The 20,039-nt window shown below is 40.6% G+C and overlaps 2 protein-coding genes across 3 annotated transcripts in view; both read left to right on the top strand.

Moving 5' to 3' along the window:
* Positions 214-1,302, top strand: NOP10 (NOP10 ribonucleoprotein). Its single transcript, XM_005685447.3, has 2 exons — positions 214-347; positions 918-1,302. The coding sequence occupies exons 1-2, from the start codon at positions 294-296 to the stop codon at positions 1,056-1,058; spliced, it is 195 nt and encodes a 64-aa protein (XP_005685504.1). The 5' UTR covers positions 214-293; the 3' UTR covers positions 1,059-1,302.
* SLC12A6 (solute carrier family 12 member 6) overlaps positions 4,113-20,039 on the top strand; it is a 90,748-nt gene continuing 74,821 nt past the window's right edge. For both annotated transcript variants that reach the window (XM_005685450.3, XM_005685449.3), the window contains exon 1: positions 4,113-5,756. In XM_005685450.3, coding sequence (XP_005685507.1) covers positions 5,486-5,756 — 271 coding nt within the window. In that variant the 5' untranslated portion in view covers positions 4,113-5,485. The remainder of the gene's footprint in view (positions 5,757-20,039) is intronic.

Below are 20,039 nucleotides of genomic sequence, written 5' to 3'. Positions count from 1 at the left end.
CTATATCCATCCCTACTCCCCTCTCTCCCTAGCAGTACCAGGCCCACAGTGGGCACACTGCACGTGTCGTACAACTCCTACAAGATTGCAACTGGGTTGCAACTGGTCACGTTCTGAGCTAGTGCGCCTCCTTCTGTCCGGCTGGAGAAAAGTCTAGATAAACTGGACTACATTTCCCGGCGTGCTTTCAGAGCGAGACTTCCGGCTGTACAGGAAGGAAATTGACCAACACGTGAGGCCTTCAGTTAGAGGCAGCTGCGGACAGAATTGGAACGTCCTGCTTTAGTGTGATCATGTTTCTCCAGTATTACCTCAACGAGCAAGGAGAGCGAGTCTACACGCTGAAGGTGAGAAGGGTAAACGGGCTGGATGTCAGCTTAGCGAGGCATGTCATTGGAAGGAGCGGTCGGGAGAAGACAGTGAGTTGCCTAGCTGCTTGGGCGGGGGCGGGGGAGGGGGCGGGACTAGAAACTCCAGAAGCCGCGCGTGGTATTAATTAATGGAAGCAGAAATGCGTGGCTTCTAGATCTTACCGTCGCGTCTCCTCTTTTCATGTTTGCCGTTTTTGCGCGGCCCCTGATGTTGAAGCTGAAACTCTAGTGCGTTGGCCACCTGATGCGAAGAGCTGACTCATTTGAAAAGACCCTGATGCTGGGAAAGATTGAGGGCGGGAGGAGAAGGGGAAGACAGGATGAGATGGTTCATCACCGACTCCATGGACATGGGTTTGGGTAAACTCCGGCAGTTGGTGATGGACAGGAAGGCCTGGCGTGCTGCGGTTCATGGGGTCGCAAAAAGTCGGACACGACTGAGCGACTGAACTGAACTCATCCCAGCCTCCATCTCCCTTTTGAGGCCCGGGATTGCGTTTTCCCACCATTCCAGTGCTGAGATTATGTTCTTTCCTCCTCGAGCAGAAGCTTGATCCTATGGGACAACAGACGTGCTCGGCCCACCCTGCTCGATTCTCCCCAGACGACAAATACTCTCGACACCGAATCACCATCAAGAAACGCTTCAAGGTGCTCATGACCCAGCAGCCGCGCCCCGTCCTCTGAGGATGTCTTAACATTTCATGTGTCTTCTGCTGCCTGCCAGCACCCAAGAGACTTTGCAGCCAGGCTCTTCAGTCTGTGAGCCTGGAAGCTTGCTCCGACCCTTGCCCCTTGAATCCGGTCTCATCTTTGCCTTCGATCATGCTTGTTGTGAAGCAGTCATGGTAGCATCCCCGTCCAAGGGGAGATATTTGAATATTTTCGTACTTTGAATCACTGCCAGATTATTAAAATGATTTCAAAGAGCTGTTATTTTGTATGTTGTGGGAAGAAAGGAGTGGTTTAAAAAAAAAAAAAAAGAGGGAAACTAGAGGGAAGAGTACCCCAGGGATACAAGACCACTTGGAAGAGAAATTTAGGTGACTGCTGTAGCAGTCGTGCTGTGCTGTGAGTCATAGCAGGGTGCTAGGGTAGGGGAAGAAAGCTTGAGAAAGACTTGTGCAACTGTTAGCATTAAGTAAGAAATACCCATGTTGTCAGTTAAGCAATTTTTTGTCCCTTGAAATGAAATTTCACTCAAAATGGAAGAGTTGCTTGAAAAATAATAGCAGCTATGTGGGAGGAGGAAGATGTTGAATTGGAAGCCAGAAAACGAGTATTCACCCCTCTATTTATAACTCTGAGAAAGTCAACCTGTTTAGTTCCGTTTTTCTCATCATTCCCAAGTACTCTTCCACCTCTAAAATTGATAGAGTTCAGTGATGGATCTTAATTCATCCAACCATTGTGAATAGGAATGTCTTTATGCATTTTTACTGCTCCTCTGGAAATATCTTGGAGGGTTTTCTTTTAATCCTGGAAGATTTCTTAGGCCATGAGCTTCTATCATGGGGCAACCATAAATTTGTAATCCAGTTTCTTCATAGCATAGGGATGATGAGGCAAAATACAGGCATTCAAGAAATGATTGCTCCTTCCTCTCCATAAGTCAGTTGGGTACTTCCTGAACTTCTTATTTGTGGCTTTTGACATTGAATTGAATGTTTGCCTAGTGCCACTGTAACATACATCAGCCCAAATTTGATTTATCAAGACTGGCCCTGGAAAGGGGTAAATATGTTTCTCACTGATGCTGATGTCTGACTGTCCCAGCAGAAAAGAATAGTTGACTGTTGAGAGAGAAAAAAAAAACCAAAGACTTGAGTCATACATAGTTAATAAAAGACATGATTTCCAGTTCTATTACTTATGAGAATGGTGAAATGGGATACTTATTTTCTGTCAAGCAATTTTTGGTTTCTTAGCCTCTTGACTAATGGCTCTTAGTATTAAAGAGATTGTAAAAACTTGTCCTGTCCTATTAGAGGTTAATGTTTGAAGAAAGGCTAGAAATTCTGCAAATGACTAGGGAAAAAGGTTCTGCTAAGGAAGTGTTTAAAGAACTAACTTCAGGGGAATTCTTGGTGGTTAGGACTCCCAGCTTCCGCTGCCCCTGGGGTGGCAAGCTGCTGCATGGGGTGGCTAAAAAAATAAGCAAATCCTATCTTTTTTTTTTTAATGCAGACTGTGATTCTGTCTTTAAAAGCTACCCTGACCCACCAAAAGAGGATTAGCATTTTTGATACCACCTACTGTGTAGACTAAGGAAAATTCAAATTGGTGTGTATATAGCGAAGATTTTTTTTCTTAAGAGATCTCCTAGGTATCTGAGATGTTCTCAGAAATGGGAAACTCTTTGGTATAAAGTGAATGAAAATACACTGTGGAATGAAACAAAATTCAATGTTGTAGAAATTTTTCTTTTTTTTGGTAAGGGGAATGTCTGTAAGACTGAATAGCAGGCCTGCCTAAAAAGAAAACTGATCAGGGAGCTAAATTTCTTGCTTCTGCAAGAAAACTGTAAGCCGAATCAGTATCACAGGCTTTATAAAGAATCAAGCTTTGAGGAGATTTACATTTTAAATAGGAATCTAGTTTACATTTTGTTACCTGTAGCTTTTAAACCAGACTGTGGACTTTGTGTCATGTGATAAAAGGAGATTTCCTGGCTCAGGTCTTCAATACTGTTCTCATCTATTAGTAAGGGTGATGTTAAACATTTCTACTTGTGCTGAGCAAGGACCAGGCAAAGTCAGGCCCCAGGTTGTTGACTTTAAATGACTTTTGGTAAACAAGGCCCTACATATAGTACAGGGAACTATATTCAGTATCCTGTGATAAACCATAATGGAAAGAAATATTTTTTAAAATATGTGTATGACTGAGTCACTTTGCTGTATAGCAAAGATTGCACATTGTAAATGAACTATATGTCAATAAATAAAGTTAGGAAAAATTAAAATTAAGAAAAAGTCTTGATCACAGCTCTAGGAAATAACTTGCAAACAAAACATTGATGAGTCAAATTTATTGAACACCTCTATTCACGCATTAAATAAACATGCTAGGGAAAATATGGTGGCAGTAGCAGAGAAAACACTGGCGTCAAGAGAAAGTATCTCAATGTCATCTTCATGTCTAAAAGATGGCTTTTTTAACGGAGCTTTCAGTCTGACTGAGGTAAAACACAAAATTGTATATATGTAACGTGTACAATATGAATATTTGATAGGTGTATACCTGTAAAAACCAGCATTTTTTCCGAAAGACAGCAAATAGAAAATGTAGCACACATTATGTATAAATTTGAGCATACAGTGCTTTGGGATATACCACTACATAAAAACTCCAATGAGGGTCATATCGAATATATAGCATATATTTTGGAGGTATATGATGGTGTGAGATTTGTGATTTTTAAAGAAATTATGAATGGTTTTTTGAGGATGTTCTTATTCAGTAGAGATGGTTTTTGCGGTTCTGAGAGTATGGCGTACCCACTGCTCCCTGAAGTCCTTCCACTTCTAGAGTTAGTGCAAGACAGCCGGACCTAGAAGGAAAAGCATTTGTTTTTCCAAATACACGCAGCTGAGGCCCCCACACACCCAACTACAATTCCCGTCGTGCTCCGGGCCTCCCACACTGGGGCCCAACCCGTGCCGCAACCTGAGCGAGCGCATGCGCTCAGCCCTCTCGGCCACCTCGCGGGCTGCAGAGACTGGGCGGGGCTTTCAGACGCTCGTGGGGACGGTGCCGCCCTCCGACCGCTCCCCTAGGCTTCTCTTCGGACCGTTAACCTCGAATGAGGAAAGAGCGGGGAGGAAAGGGCGGGGCTGCGGCGGCGCGGGCCCAGCCCGCCGGGCCCGGGGCCGGGGGCGGCGAGGTCACGTAACTGCATCTCTGGCGTCTGGCCAAGGAGGGGGCGCCCTCCCTGGCAGCTCCAGCCGTCCTGCGCGCGCCGTGGCTCGGAAACAGTTACCGGCTCATAAACAACAGCTGCGCGCGCACCCGCATCAGCTGGCGCCGAGATCCCGCACCTGCGACCTCCTCCTCCTCACATCCTCGCTGCTCTCTCCGGCGCAGCCAGGGCCAGCCTGAGGCCACCTCCTCTTCAGTTAGAACCCGAAGGAAGAACAGCGAGGGCTGACCTTGCGCCGGGGCTCTGGTAGGGGAGAGAGCTTCTTCGGCAAAGGGGTGGCTCGTCCTGTCACGCGCAAGAGAAACCGAGTGAGCCAGTCGGGGGCTCGATGGACTGACCAGCAGCGACCTGCCTCGACCCTGAGCTGCAGTCCGCGGAGTCTCGATCAGCTAGCCGCCTCCTCCCAGATCCTAGGGACCTTTCTGCCAGAAGAGCGGGCGGGCCAGCCCCGCAGGCCTCTTGAAGGCAGAAATCCGCTCTGCCCCTGCAGCCTCCTCTGCTCACCCTTCTCTCATTCTCCTCCAGCCGGAGTGTGCGATTATTTTTCCCGTTATGCGTGCGCACCTCTCCCACCAGACCCAAGTGGATTATCGGCCTCAGAAACATCGGGTGGCTCTACACACACCTCCTCCCAGCCAGACCTGTGGGGTATTCACCTGATACACAACAGGTGGCCGGGTATACACCGTTTCGCAGGCTGATCTATGCTGTATTCGTCTGATAAGGGTGGGCTTGTGCTCACTTTGCTCAACTAACCGTGGGACATTTACAGATAAAAAAAGGACTACCTACCTCGGCCGAAACCTTAGGGTCGAGGCAAGAAAGGCTTCGTCACCTGCTTTTCTGACAATGGCCCTGAGCCCACATCCCTGGACCAGAGGAGATAACTAGGTATCTCTTCATTCTGAAGAAACGAAGTTACACGAGATTGGCATCGTTTTGTCTTTTTTTTTTTTTTTAATATTTTTCAACTGTTGGTAGTGCACTTTTTAGGACAGCTTGAATTCTTGAATAGGAGGATTCTTATATGTAGTGGCTTTTCGTGTGGTGTAAATCAAGGTAACTGAAGGTTGTTTTTCGTGTTTTTAGTTATCTTTTCTGTTTTTGCAATCAGAAGTAGCTTGCAAAGGAGGAAGGGTTTTGCAGGGTTTTTCTTTTTCCCTTGTCCTTATAAAGGAAGAGAAAAATAAAAATGCATCCTCCAGAAACCACCACCAAGATGGCTTCAGTTCGGTTCATGGTGACACCAACAAAGATCGATGACATTCCAGGTTTATCGGACACCAGTCCGGACCTCAGCTCTCGATCCAGTTCCCGAGTAAGATTTAGCTCCCGCGAAAGTGTGCCCGAAACCAGCCGTAGTGAGCCTATGAGTGAGATGTCTGGAGCCACCACTTCCTTGGCAACGGTTGCACTGGATCCAGCCAGTGACCGGACATCTAACCCCCAGGATGTTACTGAGGGTGAGTAGAAACATAGATAACAAAATATTTCCGTTACTGACCTGTTTGTCCAGGATGAAAATATACCGAGAGATCACGTTTCCATTATAGAATAATCATTAGGAACCAAGGAACCTCTTTTTGAGATGTTTAGGAACCCTTTGGGATAATGGTTTGCATAGCCAATCTCTGCAGTAGTAACTTGGTGTGTTTGGAGGTATATGGCAAGAAGGAAAGTGGTTGTGTTTTGACTTCCTCGTTTTCTGTCTCAAACTTGAAATGTATCTTTTGGTTAAGGATGAGTATCAAAGAATTTAATCATTTTCAGGAAGGAGAATCCTAAATGGTAAAATTTAGTGGAGAGTTGGCTTTGGGGGTCTAACTATGACAGTTTGCTTTTAAGGTCACTTATGTGGAGTAGTTATTGATCATATCTTAGTTATTGGCTTTCCTAAAGAGACTTCAGATATTGTATCACAAAATTCTTTTTAAAAATTTATGTTTTTACAGAGGCAGTTGTTCCAGTAGCTAAGCTCAGTCAGGGTGAGGGTGGGTAGATCTGAGTGGGCTGCCTTGTCCAGTGGAGAATTCTAAAGAGGCTTTTAGGGCCTGATTCCACGTAAATTTTTTTTGTTTCATTTTGAACTTCAGATGGCATGTACTGAGTATTAAGCCTTTGTAGTCAGGAACAGCGCATGAGCCACTTTTGACTTGTATTGACCACTGCAGACCTTTAGCTTCCTAAAGCAATTTGTGTCAACAGGCTTGGAGGTTTCCATTGCGTTTAGTGAGAAAGAGATGATGAAATAAAACAGGTCACAACATTTTTTGGACTAAAGTAGAAAAATTTGAGAAATACCGTACTGCTTTATATATTTAGTTTTATGCTGTGTTCTAACATAGATCTCTCTGGTAATGAAAATTCTCTTAAGAATTTTAAAAGCCCTTAAAATGATATTCTACCCACATTTGAAAACCATCTTCAGCCACTGACTTGCTATTTTCCGGTGTCAGGAAATATTGTTCCTTCTAATCTACAGAGCGCAGGAAACCAAAATGCTTTTAGTTCCTTATTTCTGTTTAGTGTGTTTTAATGTAAGGAGACAAGGTAGATTTGCTAGTTTATAGTCCTTGACTAATTTTTTTTTTTTTATGAAGACCTTACGGGTCAATTCCTGGACTTAACAATTTTCACCTTCATGACAGAGTTTATGTTATATACCACGGTATTAAAATTACATTATGGAAATAAAATAATCATTTTCTCTTATTCCACATTCTAAATTATAGTTTTAGTTTTTACCCTTTATACTGTATTTAGGTTGTAAAAATACCAGGTAAAGACTATAACAGTGTTAATTTTTTAAATGTTGTAATTGTCATTTGTTGTTCTTCAGTCGCAAAGCCCTGTCTGACTCTTTTGTGACCCCACGGCCTGTAGCCCACTAGGCTCCTCTGTCCGTGGGATTTCCCAGGCAAGAATACTGGAGTCGCTTCTCTTTTCCTTCTCCAGGGGATCTGCCTGACCCAGGGATCAAACTCAACTCTACTATTCGGCAGGTGGCTTCTTTATCACTGAGCCACCTGGAAAGCCTGTAATTGTTTTTAGGTAACACAGGTTCTATTCCTGGGTCCGGAAGATCCTCTGGAGTAGGCAATGGCAACCTACTCCAGTATTCTTGCCTGAGAAATCCCCTGGACAGAGGAGCCTGACAGGCTTCAGGTCATGGGGTTGCAAAAGAGTTGGACATGACTGAGCACACATACACAATTTATAGTTGAGTGTTGATAGGTTTGCAAGTTAGGTATCATAGAATTGTATTTTTGTTGTTTCTAAAAGTAGACATATCAGTAATGTATTAACCTTGCAGAGACAGGATCCTTATCTGGGCTGCTCTTCTGATCTATAAGCCGTTCTTTAAGATCTACAGTGGTATCACTTTATACCATAAGGGTAAAACTGAGACTTGTCTAGGTGAAATCTATCTTGTCTAGGTGAAGTCTGTCTTGTCTAGGTGAAATCTATCTTGTCTAGGTGAAATCTATCTTGTCTAGGTGAAGTCTATCTTGTCTAGGTGAAATCTTATCTCGTTTAGGTGAAATCTATCTCGTTTAGGTGGGTACTGAAGTTAAAGCTTGGTCCTCTATCTAACATATTCCTAAATGTTTAGTTTCTGGTACTAGGTGAAAGGGAAATTAACAATCCAGACATTAGATCACACTTTTTCCTAGAGTATTCTTGGGAAATGAGTTTCCTACTTTCCTAGTGACCTATTTTTTTTTACTGATCTTTTAGACAAATTCTTGTGATGGCAATCATCCTGTGATATATTTCCCACACTATAGGAGGGAACTGGTTAGAAATATGCTTCTTTTACCTTTGGTCTTGTAATATGCAGATGCCATTATTAGACTTAGATGTTGTGGCTCAGCTGGTAAGGAATCCACCTGCAATGCGGGAGTCCTGGGTTTGATCCCTGGGTTGGGAAGATCCCCTGGAGAAGGGAAAGGCTCTAATATTCTGGCCTGGAGATTTCCATGGACTGTATAGTTCGTGGGTTGCAAAGAGTCAACGGAGTGACTTTCACTTTCACTTTCAAACTTAGAAGAATGCTCTTGTCAAGAACATCAAGGACATGTGTTAATCTACATTTATCTCAGCTGGATTTAATAAAGGAAAACAAACTACTTCCTTGACTCTATCCATATGCTCATAAGATATTTCAGAATTGTTTCTTGTTTTACCACTTGAAAGTGAAAGTGAAGTCTCAGTCGTGTCCGACTCTTTGCGACCCCGTGGACTGTAGCCCACCAGGCTCCTCTGTCCATGGGATTCTCCAGGCAAGAGTACTGGAGTGGGTTGCCATTTCCTTCTCCAGGGGATCTTCCCGACCCAGGGATCAAACCCAGGTCTCTCGCATTGCAGGCAGACGCTTTAACCTCTGAGCCACCAAGGAAGCCCTGTTTTACCACTTAGAATTGTATTGTTATTATTATTTTGGTCTTTTTTATATCCTTTAGTGATTACAACATTGGTATGATTCTCTCTTTTCTCCACAATTCCCTTGCCTCCCACATTTCTTCCCACCTTCAGTTTATTATCTTGTCGTATACCTTTATTAACATTACATTACACAACCAAGGAGGGGTGACACACGAAGTTTTAAATATTTATGTCTATATTTTAATTTTTTTCTACTGTTGGCCTCTTGAGTAGTAATTATCTTTCTGCTATCAAAGTATTTATAGTTCTCTTTCATTTTGTCACTGTCTCATTAGAATTTCTGGAACTGTCAAGCAGAATCAACAATCTTAGCACTATACTTGCTTGTGCATAACGAATGCTTTAAATGTACAGAAGGAACTTTTGAGAGTGGACGTCTCCAGAGTTATGAAAACAGAGTGGAGAGAAGGAATTTGCCTTTAAACAATTCAGTAAGGCATATACAATGTTTTATATTGAGAGTGTATCCCTTTTATTCTTTACATAAGAAATTCTACCTTTAAAAAAATCATTTCTTTTTTTCTTTGGGTTGTGCTGGCTCTTCATTCTGCTCTGAGGGCTTTCTGTGCCGCGAGTGGGGACTCCTCTTCATTGTGGTGTATGGACTTCTCGCTGCGGTGACTTCTCTTGTTGCGGAGCACAGGCTCCAGACATGAGAGCTTCCGTAGTTGTGGCCCATGGGCTTTAGTTGCCCGTGGCATGTGGAGTCTTCTTGGACCAAGGATCAAACCCATGTCCCCTGCATTAGCAGGCAGATTCTTATCCACTGTACCACTAGGGAAATCTGAGAGTGTATCACTTTTAATTAAAAAAAAATTTAGTAGCCATAGCATATCAGTTAGGGAACTTTCAGATGATCAAGAATCAAATTCTCATCAAACCCCATTTTAATAAATGAGGAAACTAAGGGTTACAGTGATGGTTATTTGTAGATTCTGAGTGGCAGAGCCGAGAGTGAAGTGCAGGCCTCCTGACCTCTCTGTCCGTGGCTTTCCATTTGCCTCTGCCACAATGAACATTTTTTATGTTGGTCTCATAACTATTTGGTTAACTTAAATGATTGCTAAAATAATAATGCCAAGATAGAGCAGAGAACATATCTTTATTTGTCTTGTACAGGCTCTAATAACATTTCAACCTTTTCCAATTCAACAAATGCTCCTGGGGGCTCCATGTAGGAGGCACTCCAGTAGAAATTATAGGTCAAACCCCATTCTGCTGAATACTCAGGTAAAATATAGGTTCCGCCTTTGGAGAGCTCATAGAAGTAGTGGTGAAAATGACAAGAATGCTTGCACCAGTGTTTACTGAGCAATTATTATGGACTAGACCTGTTCTGGGTGTGAAGGATGCCAGACCGAGAAAAAGAATCCCATTACTGTTCTAAGGAAAGTTATGCTCTAATAGAGAAAGCAAACAAAATTTTGTATAAATTAAAATGCTGTATGATAAATGTAGAAAGAGAAGTGCACATCAAAATACAAGAGAGAAAAATAAAGTAAATTTTAGAATAATACAGTAGAAAAATACAGTAAAGGAAAATGATGAACTGAGAGACTGGAGGACTTGACGGGTAAAATGGTAGTGAAAGATGTAGAAGGGTTAAAGGCTGTGATCAGATGTTTGAAAGTTGGGCTTGATGTGTTCAGAGGTGGAGCAGTTCCAGTTGGTCCTAGTGTACAGCCTTGGGGGTGGGTTTCTGAGGTGGAGTAAAAACAAAAGCCAGTTGAGTTAGGAAGCTCTAAGTGTAATTGAGGCTGGCTGTCACCAAATTTTTATTGACGGTTGTTAGCTACTAGAGAGGTGAGAGTAATTTAGATAAGCCCCTGCTTCATGGGGTCACCTCTCTCTGACACCTTGTCTCATTCAGCCTCAAATCCAGATAGATCAGATCTTTAAGTCCCTACATCTCTTACACAGACTACTTCTATAGTACCTATTTCAGTTAGGCTGTAAAGTTCTTAAGGACAGGGACACCAAATTGTCTTTGTATCTGCAGAGCATAACGTTGTCAATTTTTTAAAAATGCACAACCTAAAAGTTGAGAATTGTATTTTATTTGGCAGACTTACTGAGGGCTTCAACCCAAAGATAGCCTCTCAATAAGCCCTGAGGGACTGTTATAAAGGAGGAGGATATGGAGGAACCAGGATACATAGGAGTTTTTGCCAAAAAACCAAATAGTTGAAACATCAAAAGATTACTGCTTGTTAAGGAAAACTAGACATCTCAAGTTAACAAATTTAGTGCTTTTCTATATATGAGAAGATGCAAAACTCTGGGCTTATTGAAATCATTCCTTTGAGATGCACCTTAGCTGTCTAGGGCCAGTATCCTGGTTTTCTCCATTTTGAATCCCCTCAAGGTGCACCGTTGGGGGTGACTGCAATGACTGACATCTTGATGGCCTCAACAGCCATTGTTCACTGATACAGCAGGCAACATTCTTTGTCCATCATATTTAAAAGCTCTTCAGCCAGAGTTGGGGACCATAGCTCAAAAGGAAAGAGGGATTAATGTAATATACATGTGAAGAATTTTCCTACTATAGGTGGGCTTGAAAGGGTAAGTAGACATTCACCAACTGGATAAGGCCTGGCAGTCTTTTCCTTAAATGCTGATAGGTCTTAACAAATATTTATCTGCACTTGGCACCATTACATCACACATGGACATTAAGCCCACTCTACTGACCCACCAATTCTGTGTTATTAGTAATCATACCAATCTCTCGAGCTGGGGTTAAATAATGTTTGACTAAGAATCAGAATAAAATTGGAAAGCTATCTTTTTTTTTCTCTCATAAAACACGTTTCAAAGTACCAAGCACTTTTTTTATGCTTTTGAAAAAAAGTCTAGTTTTTTGCACCGAACAAAACTAAGTGAATTACGTTGTAGGTGACAATTATAGGTGACTATTAACTTTCTTTTAAATATACCTTTCATATTATATGATTATTGAATACTGTCCTTCACTTTGACACACTAATAAAGAGCTGTAACTAACAGTGTATAAGGTAGTAAAGGGGATAGTTTTGTAAAACCATGTGGATTTGGTACCTTCTTAGTTTTCCTAATAGCATCCTCTGGTAGGTTTTTTTTTTTTCCCCAAGCTCAATTCGCACCCCCTATTTTTTTAAAAGACAAATTATCACTTGTGTGAAACATTTTGGTTATAGACCAAGTCTCAATACTGCACAGTTAGTGATTAAATTGTATAATGTATTATCAATATTTTATACCACAAGTAGCAATCAGCTAAATCCAGAGTGTGGCAAATTTTATTGAATAACTAGAATTTTCAACAAATAAGTGAATGGGGTGAAAGAGGAGTTGATGGAAAGGGGGAAAGGCTGTTTCAGATAAAAAGAATATCAACCAAATACATGTGTGGACTTTTTTTGGATCCCGATGTGAGACGTTACTTTGCCGACTAAGGTCCGTCTAGTCAAGGCTGTGGTTTTTCCAGTAGTCATGTATGGATGTGAGAGTTGGACTGTGAAGAAGGCTGAGCACCGAAGAATTGATGCTTTTGAACTGTGGTGTTGGAGAAGACTCTTGAGAGTCCCTTGGACTGCAAGGAGATCCAACCAGTCCATTCTGACGGAGATCAGCCCTGGGATTTCTTTGGAAAGAATGATGCTAAAGCTGAAACTCCAGTATTTTGGCCACCTCATGCGAAGAGTTGACTCATTGGAAAAGACTCTGATGCTGGGAGGGATTGGGGGCAGGAGGAGAAGGGGACGACAGAGGATGAGATGGCTGGATGGCATCATTGACTCGATGAACGCAAGTGTGAGTGAACTCTGGGAATTGGTGATGGACAGGGAGGCCTGACGTGCTGCGATTCATGGGATCGCAAAGAGTTGGACATAACTGAGTGACTGAACTGAACTGAACTGATGTGAACAAACAACTGTAAAAAGACTTGAGAAAATCAGGGAAACATGACCATGTGGTTAATATTACACAACATGAAGGAATTATTGTGAGTTTTCTCAGGCATATTTATGCACTGTGGTAATGTAAAGCCCTGATCTATAGAGGTACATATTGCCATATTAACAGGTGAAATGAAGTGTACTCCACCCTCCCCTCATACCAAAAAAATAAAATTTGAGAGATAGACAAGACTGACAAACATTTATGATTTGTTGAATTGGAGTAAAAGGTACATGAGGATTCATCTTACTGTTTTCTCTGATTTTGTGTATATTTGAAAACATCTGTAATGCAAGCTTTTAAAAAGTTGGACTGAAATCCAGAAATAGACTTAATAGAAAGGACTTTGTTTTATAGAGTCTGTCCTAGAATATTCTAGATATTTGATTAAATATTAGTGACTGAAAGAGTGATTACTTCAACTTCTCATCTTTTATCCTGGGTGGTCTATCTCCTCAGTAATTCTTTGCATCAGAGGCCTTTTTCTTTTCCTGTCAGGGGCATGTTTATTTTTCTTTTTTCTTTTTAATTTATTTTTTTATGAAGGATAATTGCTTTACAGAATTCTGTTGCTTTCTGTCAAACCTCAACATGAATCAGCCATAGATATACATATATTCTCTTTTTAAATCTCCCTCTCATCTCCCGCCCCATTCTACCCCTCTAGATTGATACTGAACCCCTGTTTGAGTTTCGTGGGCCATACAGCAAATTCCTGTTGGCTATCTATTTTCCATATAGTAATATTGTTTCCATATTATTCTTTCCGTACATCTCACCCTCTCCTCCCCTCTCTCCATGTCCATAAGTCTATTCTCTATGCCTGTTTCTCCATTGTTGCCCTGTAAATAAATTCTTCAGTACCATTTTTCTAGATTCTGTATATATGCGTTAGAATACAATATTTATCTTTCTCTTTCTGACTCACTTCACTCTGTATAATAGGTTCTAGGTTCATCCACCTCATCAGAACTGACTCACATGTGTTCCTGTTTATGGCTGAGTAATACTCCATTGTGTATATGTACCACTTCTTTATCCATTCATCTGTCAGTGGACATCTTCGTTGCTTCCATGTTCTAGCTATTGTAAATAGTGCTGCAATGAACAGTGGGATACATGTGTCTCTTTCAGTTTTGGTTTCCTCAGGGTATATGCCTGGGAGTGGGATTGCTGGGTCATATGGTGGTTTTATTCCTAGTTTTTTAAGGAATCTCCATACTGTCTTCCATAGTGGCTGTATCAATTTACATTCCCATCAACAGTGCAAGAGCGTTCCCTTTACTCCACACCCTCTCCAGCATTTATTGTTTGTAGACTTTTTGATGAGGCCCATTCTGACCGGTGTGAGGTGATACCTCATTTGCAGTTTTGATTTGCATTTCTGAGGGATTCTCATAAACTTTGCTTTGCTATTATCTGTGCTGGGAATGGAAGAGAAGGAAGAGGGCCTGGGAACCTAAGAATCTTATATAGTCATGCTTTTCCGTGTTAAAGCTGTTAAAATAAGAGGAATGTTTTAAGGCAATTTGTGCTGACCTAGAAGGACGATATTTTGCTGTAAACTTGGATCGAAGCTGCTCTTTTTTTTCTTTCTCTGTGTAATAAATGCTTTTGGACTAGCCAGACCTAAAATGGCCACCTTGGCAAGCTTCCCTGGAAAAGGGCAAATTGAATTTCAGTCTCCCCCTCCTTGCCCTTTTGGCCTGATGTAAGCTGCATAGCTTCACCTGGTGGGCCTGTTGACTCAGAGTAATGCACATTCTATGTATTTAAGTTCTTAGTGATGTGTTTCTTAGCAGTAGATATGAAAATTTGGAGAGCTGTATTATAGGAATTATGAAAGCACTTTATTTTGTGATTGTGTAAAACTGTATTTTAATGAAATTTTAGAAGTAAGTGGAAAACCCAAGAAGATATTCCCCATTAAAATCTTGTTATTCGTGCTTTGGTGTACTTGAAGAATCCCTGCAATGATGTATAAAGTTATGAGCACAAAGCTGCAGAGCACACAGCACACACGCACACACACACACACGCACGCACGCACGCACACACACAGCACCTTGCTTTAGTTGCAGAAGTTCAGTATTGGTTAATAGGAAATGTTATTACTGTATTTGCTCAGTGCTAAAGTGTTCATTTGTCAAATTTTTAACATTTCTGATTCTCAAGTGTATCTTTTGAAAATTTTAATTTGCTTAAATCACAGGTAGAACTGAACAGTTACCAAGATATCAGAATCAAACCAATATTGTAAATAAGTCCATCTGAAAGGCTATGCAAAAGTTGAACATTTGAAGTTACCTCTGGGTCTCTTAACTGAAAAAATGTAAGGACTAAAGCTTTTTTCTTCTGAAAATTTATATTTTTGTATCTGGACAGGATAGAAAAATGAAAACAAAAGCAGTATTAAGTTGTTAGGAAATGGTATATACTTAGGTCTTAATCCTAACTTTAGTTTTTGTTTTGGGTGGTTTTGTTTTTTCCTGGCAGGGAGAGTAGTTTGGCCATGCTGGGTGCATGTGGGATCTTAGTTCCTTGACCAGGGATTGACCTCATGCCCCTTGCATTGGGAGCAAGAAGTCTTAACCACTGGACCACCAGGGAAATCCCATGGTTTTTTTCTTTTTAAGATTTCCTGTTATTTTAACTGAGAGCTGGGTTTCAGTCTTCTGCTTTGTATTTTTGGTGCTCCATAGCTAAGCCTTATTATATTTATATGGCCTTGAGAAATCCATGCAAGATATTCAGTTTGTCGTGATCACACAGTAAAAGGCTTTACTGTAGTCAGTGAAGCAGAAGTAGATTGGCAGGTGGAATCCTAACCACTGGTTCCTCTTTAGAGCAAATAAAGAGCCTCTTGATGAAGATGAAAGAGGAGAGTAAAAAAGCTGGCTTAAAATTCAGCATTCAAAAAACTTAAGATCATGGCATCTGATCCCATTACTTCATGGCAGATAGATGGGAGACAATGGAAACAGTGACAGACTGTATTTTCTTGGGCTCCAAAATCACTGCAGATGGTGACTGCAGCCATGAAATTAAAAGGCACTTGCTCCTTGGGAGAAAAGCTATGACAAACATAGACAGCACATTAAAAAGCGGAGACATTACTTTGCCAACAAAGGTCCATCTAGTCAAAGCTATGGTTTTTCCAGTAGTCACGTATGGATGTGAGAGTTGGATCATAAAGAAGGCTGAGCACCGAAGAATTGATGCTTTGAACTGTGGTGATGGAGAAGACTCCTGAGAGCCCCTTGGACTGCAAGGAGATCAAATCAGTCCATCCTAAAGGAAATCAGTCCTGAATATTCATTGGAAGGACTGATGCTGAAGCTCCAATACCTTGGCCACCTGATATGAAGAACTGACTCATTGGAAAAGGCCCAGATGTTGGGAAGGATTGAGGGCAGGAGAAGAGGAGAACAGAGGATAAGATGGTTGGATGGCATCATCGACTCAGTGCACATAAGTTTGGGCAAACTCTGAGAGATGGTGAAGGACAGGGAAGCCTGGCCAACAACAGTGGTCAGCTCTGCTGCAATATTTATTAAGCTGCAAATGTGTAATAGAGTAGAAGAGGTATGAGGAAATGCAAGTTTTATGTTCTATGTATATTTTTGCAATTATTTTGCCTCACATTGTGGGCATGAAAGGAAAATTTTTTTTTTAATGTAGTAAAATGATATGTTTTCTGAATAACCTAAGGTTCTATGTCCCTAACAAGAAATCTGGCCTAAAAATGCATTTTTACTCTCTTTTACACAAATGATCTCAAATACCTAGGACATTATGAAAGTGAAGGTTGCTCAGTTGTATCCAACTCTTTGCAACCCCATGGACTATACAGTCCATGGAATTCTTCAGGCCAGAATACTGGAGTGGGTAGCCTTTCCCTTCTCCGGGGGATCTTCCCAACCCAGGGATCGAACCTCCATCTCCGGCATTGCGGGCGGATTCTTTACCAGCTGAGCCACAAGGGAGGCCCCAGGGCATTATAATAGTGCTTAATTAACATGAAGGTTTACTGATTTAGTTACATTAGTCCATCTAAAAAAAAAAAAAGAAAGTGAAGAAAGTGTTAGTCGCTCAGTCATGTCCAGCTCTTTGTGACCCCGTGGACTGTAGCCCACCAGGCTCCTCTTGTCTGTGGAATTCTCTAGGCAAGAAAACTGGAGTGGGTTGTCATTCACTTCTCCAGGTGATCTTCACAACCCAGGGATCAAATCCAGCTCTCCTGTGTTGCAGGCAGATTCTTTACTGTCTGAGCCACCAGGGAAGCCATCTAAAGTTAATTAATATTCATGTTTCAACCCTTGTCTCAATAGATCTATTTAATTTATTTTTAAACATAAAGTGTTTTTATTAGAGATTCATTTGTATGAGAGGGAAAAAATCCACTCAAAGCATCATCTGTCATTATGCATTAACCTCCAACACTCATGGGTTCTCACTGGACCACTGAATGTTAACAATAAGTCTGTGCCTGTCATCCTCAGTAGATCTATTTTAAAATTGAGTTTTGTTGCTGGGGAGAAAGGAAGCAATAGTTTATAAAAAATACTTGTTCTCTGACATAAAAATTAACAAGGAAATTTTGTTTCAAATTATGTTTTCATTTTTCTTTTTTTATATTTTAGAAATATGTCCTAAGTTTTGATAATGTTTAATATCAGTTTTATTTTCTGTGTACTACTGGTAGCATTGACTAGCAGCCCATAGATCATATTTCAGAATGAAAGAATGAAGTATCATGCCTCAGAAATGAAAATCTGAGTTACTGAGTAGTTATGTTTTCATACTTAGGTTGATTTGGGGGGCCTCTCATTTGTAGGTTACAATTGACATTGGGGTGAGCAACCTTATATAGGGAATTGCAATACTCTGAAAAAGATAACAGTAGAAGCTGAGGGCTCTAAGTACTTAAAAGGCTTTTGATAATACCTTCTTTAGTATTTGGATCAGTAGCCAAAATGAATGGCATAGCTCTCAAACTAGCACTAGCCATCAACCATTATTCTTTCCTTTAATGAAGACTCACAGCTTAAGGTTCCTACAGAAGAAACTGGGCAAGGTGGTACTGTTGTGCTCTCAAGATTGATTCTGTAAGTTACACTCCCGGTTATATATTGCTTGTTATTATGTAGTTAATAGGATAATAAGTCTGCAAGCTCCTTGAGGGCAGAACAGTGTCGTCTTTTCCATTGCATTCCTCTTTCCTGGCATATGGCATATTGAATAAATACATGAGTCCTTCAGCCTCAGTAAAGCATGAGATTCTTCTGATGTTTTGATTTGGAGAACTCTTTGTTATCCTTACCCTATAGTTTTACGAATCCATCAGAAAATAATGTCTTTTTTGTATTTACTGTCTTTCAGTCATCAGTCCCAAAATACATTATAAATATCATTTTATAAAAATCCATTCATAGACAATTTTATGTAATTTTGAGATTTAGAAGTTTTGATGCCTTACTATCCATGATAGTTGGTCCTCACCAAAGTAACTGACTCATTTAATTCTTTGTATAGTTGTCTACATAGTAAGGCAAAATTTAGAATTTGTGATCAGTTTTATACTTTAAATTAATATTTATTGCCCCAGTATTTGAAGGAGAAAAAGGTTTCGCTGAGTATGTTAAATAGGAAATTTGTGTATAATGAGATTCTATATACTTTTCAAATTTAAGTAGTGAACTGCCTGCTAAGCTTCTTCAGTCGTGTCCGACTCTGTGTGACCCCTGTTGACTTCTAATAAAATGTTTAGAATATTCTCTAATAGAGCCATTCAGAGTGAGGTATGCAAATGGTGCTGGACCATGAGCTATTTATAAACCTCCTTACATATGAAGTGAAGTCGCTCAGTCGTGTCCGACTCTGTGCAACCCCATGGACAGTAGCCTACCAGGCTCCGCCGTCCATGGGATTTTCCAGGCAAGAATACTGGAGTGGGCTGCCATTTCCTTCTCCAAGGGATCTTCCCAACCCAGGGATCAAACCCGGGTCTCCTGCACTGCAGACAGACGCTTTACCATCTGAGCCACCAGATACTTCTTCCTTACATATATGAGGAGATAATTTCAGAAATTAAGTTTTTAGAACTTGCTTTGCAATTTGTTAGAGTAAGTTTATGTATATTGAATCTAACAATAAAAATTGGAATTTGTGTTTTGTGTATTTCATTTTCTAGTAATTTTTATTTTATGTTTTTATAGGTCTTTTTTTGTCCATAATGAATGGCAATTTGAAGAAAAATAGTCCTTTACCAAAGATAATTTGCAGTGTAATTTGCATAGGTTTTGTACAGTACAGTTCTCAATTTCTTCAAACTAAGTGGAAATACATATATGATTTGCTCTAAAGTTGAGTGGTTTTTTTTTTAAAGATTTATTTGTTTTTGGCTGTGCTAGATATTTGTTGCTGCACGTGGGCTTTCTCTAATTGCAGTGAGAGGTGACTGCTCTTCATTGTGGTGCATGTGCGTCTCATTTCAGTGGCTTCTCTTGCTGGGGAGCATGGGCTTTGGAGCGCTGGCTCGGTAGTTGTGGCGCACAGGCTTAGTTGCTCCGCTGGCGTGTGGGATCATCCTAGACCAGGGACTGAACCCATGTACCCTGCACTGGCATGTAGATTTGTAACCACTGACCACCAGGGAAGCCCCTAAAATTGAGTGTTTAATGATGGGATTTAACAAAATATTACAAACTGAAAGAATCCTTCTGTTGAAAGTAATTTCCTATTGACTTCCACTTGTTTCAGTGTCTTCACTGAAGCTAACTTGTCTTTTTTTTTTTAATAAATGGGTTGAATAAAATAAAATGCTAGTTATCATGAATTGTTAACCATGATTAAAAATTAATAATAGAATAGGGTAGAGTGGTAAATTGTACTTTCAAAATATTACCCAAAATAGACCCATTCTTTTAAAGAATGGTCATGATTCTTGAAAAAAAAAAAACATAGTCACAAGAAAAGTGTCTTAGTGAAAGTAGCTAATAAATATAACATGTATAATATTTAGCTCTTTAAAATGCCCTTTCTGCCCTAGCTTGGCCTTGTATCTTATTGCATGAAAATACTATAGATTTTTTTTATAACTATAGATTTTTTTTTAATGTATTGATGTATAGCTGATTTACAGTGTTGCGTTAATTTCTGCTATGTAGCATATTCTTTTCCATTATGGTTCATTACAGAATATTGAATATAGTTCCCTGTGCTACGCAGTAGGACCTTGTTGTCTATCCATTCTCTGTATAGTAGTTTGCATCTGCTAGCTCCAAACTCCCAATCCATCCCTCCCTCACCCACTCTTCTCCCTGGCAACCACAAATCTGTTCTCCCCTGGATTTTTT

The sequence above is a fragment of the Capra hircus genome, chromosome 10 (genome assembly GCF_001704415.2).
Source record: "Capra hircus breed San Clemente chromosome 10, ASM170441v1, whole genome shotgun sequence".
In the NCBI taxonomy this organism is placed as follows: domain Eukaryota; kingdom Metazoa; phylum Chordata; class Mammalia; order Artiodactyla; family Bovidae; genus Capra; species Capra hircus.
Note: the sequence above shows the minus strand (reverse complement) of the source record. Positions and strands in the feature narration are given on the sequence as shown.